The following is a 7,720-nucleotide window of genomic DNA, read 5'->3' as shown; positions in this document are numbered from 1 at the left end:
GTTGAAATTAATTTTAAAAATGTCTTTTTCACTTGTGCACCGTTATGGTACGGACAACCAACCCCAAAAACTTCAGATTTTTTTGGGGGAAATTATGTTTATTTAGTCTAATTTCAGACAAAAAACACTCCAAACATTTTTTTTCCTAACTGGCATCATAATGTGTATCATAGAGGGTGAAGTTCAACACATTTTATATAGTGACTCAAAAAGTGCTCCATCAAACAGTCAAGCAGGAGATAAAATGGGACAAAAACACACAGCACATTGTACATCAGTGTTTATCACTAAACTTTTATGAAGAAATACTATCAGAAATGAAGGTTTACTCACCTATCAGTAGGAATATTTTTTTCCAGATGGAAAAGCACCAGGAAATGACGTTTTGAGTGATTTTGTTTTTTGTGGCATAAAATCTGCAAAATAGAGTTTCAATATGGCCTCCTGGAGATCATGTGTCAAATTAAAGCATTGCTATTGGTTCCCTATACTCTTCCCTCTTTTTTAACTCTATGGAGTCTTGGACTATTTTGTCCATTTTTTTTTGTGGTCATTTTGTGTCTTTTTTTTTTTTTTACTTATTTGTGTCTTTGTTGGTCATTTTGTGTCTGTTGTGTCTTTTTTTGTCTTTTTTTTGGGGTCATTTTGTGTCTGTTGTTGTGTCTTTATTTGGTCATTTTGACAGTTTGACAGGCCAAGAATGGGGCAACACCGTACCATAGAGGGTTAAATAAAAAATATCTTCTTTTTCTTTAGACAGCAGCACCATATCTTATGAAATTGGTTTGCAAGCACTCTGGTTATTTTTGGTTTCTCCTTCCTCTGTTCACGCTGCAGCTGCACGAATGCAAGCTCTCAAAACACATCACACAGCAGTGCTATCTCGAAAACAGCCTAATGTTCATCTTCACTTCCTGCACGAGTGACATGACCTGTCTGTCTACATTACAATAACTCTGAGCTGTATGCGTGATGACACTGCTACCTTCTCGCCCACATCATACACCTTGATCTAGGTCGTGTGATGCAGTTAGGAGTCACACTGGGGGTAAAAACACACACACATTTCCTCCTAAAGAGTTAGAATTGAAGTGAACCTGTGTGTGTCAGCATGTCTGCTGTGTTCAAGCTCCTAACTCTCCTTTGTCTCTTCTGCACGGCCCTGAGTGAAGGTAAGACGGTCCACATGTCTAGCAATTAAACAAATGCTGTCATTAAAGCAGGATAGCACGTTTTATGCCAAGAGTGAGAACTGAATTAGGTCAGAAAGTTTTTAGTTACGGCGCCCCTTTATCATGGAACAATCTGCAAAAAGAATTGAAATTGTCTGAGTTGATCACAATTGGTGAATTTAAATTGATTCTAAAGGATAAAGAAATAATTTCTCTTGGTCAGTGTGACTGCTCCTTATAAGTCTCTACTGAGACTCCTTCACTGTTGTTGTGATGCTGTATTTGTATTTATTTGTATTTAATTGTTTATGTTAACAGTGTTTAAATGTTGTAACTTGTCACTTTTTATGCTGATTTCTTGGCCAGGTCTCTCTTTTTTAATGTCAAAGAGATTTTTACATGGTTAAATAAAGGATATATATATATATATATATATATATATATATATATATGTATATATATATATATTTGTGTGTGTGTGTGTGTAATATATATATATATATACACACACACACACACATATATATATATATATAATATATACATATACAGGTACATCTCAATAAATTAGAGTATCATAGAAACGTTTATTTATGTCAGTAATTCAATTCAAAAAGTGGAAATAACACATTTTAAAGATCCATTACACACAGAATTCATGTCTTAATGTATTTAAGTTCTTCTAATTATAATGATTATGGCTTACATTTAATGAAGACCTAACATTCAGTGTCTCAAAAAAATGTGAATATACATATATATATATATATATATATTTAATATATACTGTTTTTTTTGTGTCTGTGTGTGTATGTAGAGAGCAGTGGAGTAGAATGGAGAGACGCTGGAGGAGACGTCACTGTCCAGTGCAGGCCGCCTAAAAAAGACAAAGATCAAGAGTACCTGACTCTGATGAAGGGTCTCAGTGAGGACCACCAGGTTTTCTTAATTGACGGAAAAACTGCAAAAAAGACCGTTGCAGATGAATTCACAACAAGACTTCAGACAAATGGAGTATTCCCTAACGTGGACATTCTCATCAGGAACTTAACCTCTCAGGATACAGGGCCGTTCTGGTGCTATTACAAGAAGTTTGACAAAAAGGTCTTTGAACAACTTTCCACAAAAGGCGAAGGCTCTGTGCTCCTGGTGGTGACAGGTGAGCCGTGGCTATTTATGCACCTTCACATTTTAACTTTTCTACTTTTAACCAGTTGAAACATGATTTATTTAGCAAATACACTGCAAAAAAAGAAAAGAAAAGTTGGGTGAACTCAAAATTTCAAGGCAACAAACTTTAAATTGGACAAAATTTTAAAAAAATTTTAAAAATTTTTTTTCAAAATTTTAAATTGGACAATTAAACTAAATATTTTAAGTTTTGTTTTTGAGTTTTGCTTAACTCTGAATTCTGATTTTTGTCAATTCAACTGTAAGTTGCACTAACTTATAATTTACATTGTAATTACTTGTCAGCTAATATTGCGACCACAATTTTGAGTTAGCATTGATACGCTAATGGCTAGTCTTGTAGGCTAGCTGTAACAAGCAGCGCCGCTAGCATCAGTTAGCCGCTAGCATCAGTTAGCCGCTAGCATCAGTTAGTCGCTAGTATCAGTTAGCCGCTAGCATCAGTTAGCCGCTAGCATCAGTTAGCCGTTAGCTTTCGCTAATGACCGAATTTCACCGCTTTCCTGCATTTCACAAGAAATAAATAAGTAACAACAACTCACAAACTTGTTTTTGAGCAAACAACTGGCTTCCTTTGTTGTGCTAACTTACATTATTGCCCTAAATGCCAATAATTTATATTTCCAGGTTTTACCAACTTAAATCATTGTTTTAGGCCAAAAAATACAAGTTGGCTTTCTTGCAGTGCAGAATGTGTATTACAACATGGTGCAACAATGTATTGACACAGTATAGGCTATAGAAGTAACTAACAAAGGTGACAAGAAAGCAATTTCAGCATTAAAGGGATAGTTTGATTTTTTTTTTTTTAAATTGGGTTGTATGAGGTACTTATCCATAGTCAGTGTTTTATCTATACAGGTGCATCTCAATATATTAGAATATGATGGAAAAGTCCATTTCTAGTAGTTCAAGTCAAATAGCCCCAACCAAGTATTGAGTCATATAGATGGACATACTTTTCAGATTCCAACATTTCAATATTGAAGACACTTCCCTGTTCCCTGTTTAAGTTTCCACAGGGAGGAACTGAAGTTGTTCTATGTTCTCGTCATGTGATTTTACCTTGCAGAACATAAGGGTTGCTGGTCCACTGCGGCCTCAGTCGGTTAGTTTGTGCTATTGTGTGACTTTGGTGTTTTAAAGAGTCAGTTCAGATTCACCAAAGTTACATAATAAGTTACATCAAAGGAGTCTGGTGGCTTTTACAAGAGCATAGAGCTACAGATTATCAGCTCATACAACCCGCCTTCAAAAAAAATCCAAACTCCCCCTTTTACAGTCTGTACAACCAGGGATTTCCCGTACCAATGCAAAGTGTCTGATACATATTAACCTATGTGCAGGGTTTCTATTCACTGTTTTTTACCCCACTGCCATGACTGCATAATTTAAATACAGTTTTACATTACGTGAAGACAGAAACTTCATACTTTTGTTTTAATATATAATCTTGATGGAGTATTTGTAGTTTTACAAGAACAATATTAACCCTCTGAAGTCCAGGAGATTTTGGTTCAAATGTGTCAACTTCCTATGCATTTATTTCTGTCTCTGTTTTGCATCTTTCAGTCTCTCTTTACATCTCATGCATGGCTCCTTTTTCTCCACACAAACTTGGCTATCAGTCAGATTTTTCATTTTATTTTAATTAAGAAAGTATAAAGCTGCCAGGAACCCAAAATACAAAGGTGTCTATGGAAATCTACCATTTTTTATTTTTATTTTTTATTTTTTTTTTATTTTTTACCATTTATACACACAAAAACAGCAGAAAAAATAAGAAAATAATAAAACTAAAAAACATTTCTATCTCTAACATTTCTATTTCCATGTAAATTAAAAAATAGTAATAGTTTCCATTGTTGAAAGAAAATTCACATTTTAAAAATGGTCTAGAAACATAAATGGCACACTGTGAAAGCTCCTATGATTGAACTTTAACTGTCTTTCTCAGCTTGTCTACATGTCATATATAAATAAAGTTATTACTGTAAATAAAACATGTGTATTTTCAATAAATAGATGGACTCCAGAGGGTTAATACCAGTAAATTGGAAGAATATCACCTAAAATGGAAAGTCACCTAAAACATGTGTAAAAGAAATATCCTCCTATAAATATAAAACCTGAAACCTTTGTTTACTAAACACACTAATGTTCATTAATGACAGATACACGCTGCGACCCATCGAACAACAACCACATCCTGCTGGCTGTTGTGATCTCTGGCTCTGTGCTGCTGGCTGTCATCCTATGCATCATCATAGGGATCATCTGCATTAAGGTACCCATGTGTGTGTGTGTTGGTGGGCGTCTGTGTGTGTGTGTGTGTGTGTGGTTGTGTTTCTTTCTTTGATTGCATGTGGTTATATGACTCACAAACCCTGCTGGAATCTCTGGGGCTGTTTCCGTGTTCCTGTTATTCTCAACAGTACTCTTCTGACTCGTTTCATTATTTGTGGAAAGAGTTGAGATTTACTGTCTGAGAGTCATTTTCACACTTTTCATTCACACAGTGTAGAAGATATATATAGTTTCTGTATGACAGCAATGTGTTGTAAAGCAAAACGTTGAATCTGAATTCAACACACACACACACACACACACACACACACACACACACACACACAAATAAAGTATGTCAGTATAATGGACCACAAGTTGATCATACAGTTGAATAAATACCTCTGCAAAAAATGAATTGCATATATATATATATATATGTGTGTGTGTGTGTGTGTGTGTGTGTGTGTGTGTGTGTATTTATTTCAATTCTATATGTATATTTTTTTAAATTAAATTTTTTAAATGTATCTAAACATAAATACCTCTCTGTATACAGTTCATTTATATATATTTATATATATATATATATATATATATATATATATATATATATATATATATATATATATACAGGTGCATCTCAATAAATTACAGTATCATAGAAAAGTTTATTTATGTCAGTAAATGAAAAGTATGTCCATCTATATGACTCAATACTTGGTTGGGGCTGTTTGACTTGAACTACTGGAAATGTACTTTTATATAATTTTCTAATGTATTGAGATGCATGTGTGTGTGTGTGTGTGTGTGTGTTCTTGTACTTCCTACATAGTGGGGACCGAAACAGTTTTTTAACCAACAGAGTGAGGACATTTTTGCAAAGTGAGGACATTTCGGCTGGTCCTCACTTCTTTAAAGGCTTTTTTTTTTTTAGATTTATGACTTTTTTTTAGGATTAAAGGTTACAAAAAAATGATAATTAACTGAAACTGTATTGTGTGGTTACAAAACTAACTAAAACTAACTAAAATTATAGTGAAAATGTCTTTCATTTTTGTCTTTTTCAAATATTTTCATACATAATGAAGATAAATTAGGCCAAGGAAATAAAGGCAAAATTTCCTGTGACCTCTTTAATCTCCCACCCAACAAATACCCCATTACAAAAAACTAAAACTAACACTAAAATTAATAAAAACTCATTAAAACTAACTGAATTCGAAAACAAAAATTAACAACAAAATTAAAACTAAAACTAAAGAAAAATCCAAAACTATTATAACCTTAGCAGGGAATTCACTGTTCCAGTGAGGGTCCTCACAAAGATAGAAGTACAAGAATTTGTGTGTGTGTGTGTGTGTGTGTGTGTGTGTGTGTATGAGCAAGTGCAGAAGCCCTTCACCTAACATGTTGACACCGATATCTCTTGTTACCAGACCAAGGCTTCGCGCACCACAAAGAAACAGAGACGCGTCCCGACCAACGATGTTTACGAAGACATGCGTGGAACAATCAGACGGTGAAGATGTCAGCCTGCAGGCACGCAACCTGAAACTCCTACAATCTCTGCACCACCGCGGCACAAGTGATGCATGTGAAGCGATGTTGCAAGTCAGCAAGTTCTCTCACATCTCTCCAGGCCTTGTGTGTGTGTGTGTGTGTGTGTGTGTGTGTGTGTGTGTGTGTGTGTGTGAAAGACAGTTAAGACAATAATGTACAACATGGGAACAATACTGAAGACAACTCAATACAGAAGCACAAAGTCTGTCTGGTCTTCCAGTGACAAGAAATCAGAGCTGGATTGCACACTTACATGTATTTTTTTTAAATGTAAATATGTCTTCTTTAACTTTATTTTATGTACAAAGTGATGATTTATTGTTAAAAAAACAAAACAGGGATGGCTCTCTGGAGTCCACGAAAGCACCGGAGCATGATTTCTTCATGAGCTGTCAGCTTCCCTCTAAAGTTTTGGCTTTTTCATGTTTTCAGAAGTTTCCATGTCCAATTTAATGCATCAACTCTTTTTCAGCAAAGTTAAAAATCACCACAACCAAGTGTAACATGATTTTACTTTTTTTGCTGGGATTTTTCAGATTTTGCAGTGTGTGTTTCAACATTTTTAATGCAATCTTTTGTGTTGACTGTTTTTTGTGTGATTTTTCTTTTTTTTTTTTGTGTTTTTTTGTCATTTTTTGTCATATATATATATATATATATATATATATATATATATATATATATATAATATAGAAATATACAATATAAACATAAAGATACATAGGCAAGTAAATGTAAAGAAAAATATGTGTGTTTCTGTTTTTTTGTAAAAAAAAAAAAAAAAAGTATATATTATATATAAATGAGGACCAGCCTAAATTACCTCAAAATATTTCCTCATTCTCATAGTCAATATATAGTTGTATATATATATATATATATATATATATATATGTGTGTGTGTGTGTGTGTGTTTTATATGTTTTTATATGTTTTTATTTGTGTTTTTTTGTAATATTGTGTGCTTTTTTAGATGCGTTTCAAAATGTTGATCCAGTAAGTCAAAATGACAAAATAATAATGAGGTGGAGTGTTAGGGTTAACTTGAATCCCAATAAGATATATTATATGTAATGTAATCAACTATACTTCTGTGTTTATATAAATAAAAAATGAATTTGAAGCCCTGTCTGAAATACTTTTTGCTACTTTGCTCTTTTTCTTGAAGATGGTGAAATAGCTTTTATTTATTTTTTTCAGAATGTACCAGGATGCAGTGGTTTTGTGGCTCTACCACCGAGACATGATGAGAGAAAACAACAAAAAAAAAGGTCAAACAGCTGTGTCAAAAATTAGTTCACATTTCAATCGTGTTTGTCTGAGTTTATTCATTTCAAGTCCTAAGAAATGAGAAGGATACAGCTCGATTAACCAAAAATCAAATGAATATGAAAGTCAAAATCCCAGCAAAACTATTTTGAACAATTGTATCATACAAACAGGTTTTGGCTTGGATAACCCTGATGAATGTCACAAGCTGAAACCATAGACTGTATATAAATAATGGA

General features: G+C 33.6%; 1 protein-coding gene across 1 annotated transcript; it reads left to right on the top strand.

Moving 5' to 3' along the window:
• The first annotated feature begins 825 nt into the window (after positions 1-825).
• Positions 826-6,818, top strand: LOC131982933 (uncharacterized). Its single transcript, XM_059347534.1, has 4 exons — positions 826-1,172; positions 1,990-2,331; positions 4,538-4,650; positions 6,089-6,818. The coding sequence occupies exons 1-4, from the start codon at positions 1,112-1,114 to the stop codon at positions 6,173-6,175; spliced, it is 603 nt and encodes a 200-aa protein (XP_059203517.1). The 5' UTR covers positions 826-1,111; the 3' UTR covers positions 6,176-6,818.
• Positions 6,819-7,720: the final 902 nt, after the last annotated feature.

The sequence above is a fragment of the Centropristis striata genome, chromosome 13 (genome assembly GCF_030273125.1).
Source record: "Centropristis striata isolate RG_2023a ecotype Rhode Island chromosome 13, C.striata_1.0, whole genome shotgun sequence".
In the NCBI taxonomy this organism is placed as follows: Eukaryota; Metazoa; Chordata; class Actinopteri; order Perciformes; family Serranidae; genus Centropristis; species Centropristis striata.
The sequence above is the reverse complement of the archived record's forward strand: the minus strand, read 5'-3'. Positions and strand labels throughout refer to the sequence as shown.

Excerpts from the sequence above, each read along its gene's own strand:
- LOC131982933 (XM_059347534.1), top strand. The coding sequence starts at position 1,112 with ATGTCTGCTGTGTTCAAGCTCCTAACTCTCCTTTGTCTCTTCTGCACG. Across the intron at positions 1,173-1,989 it reads CTGCACGGCCCTGAGTGAAG|AGAGCAGTGGAGTAGAATGG; the intron begins GTAAGACGGTCC and ends GTGTGTATGTAG. Across the intron at positions 4,651-6,088 it reads TAGGGATCATCTGCATTAAG|ACCAAGGCTTCGCGCACCAC; the intron begins GTACCCATGTGT and ends TCTTGTTACCAG.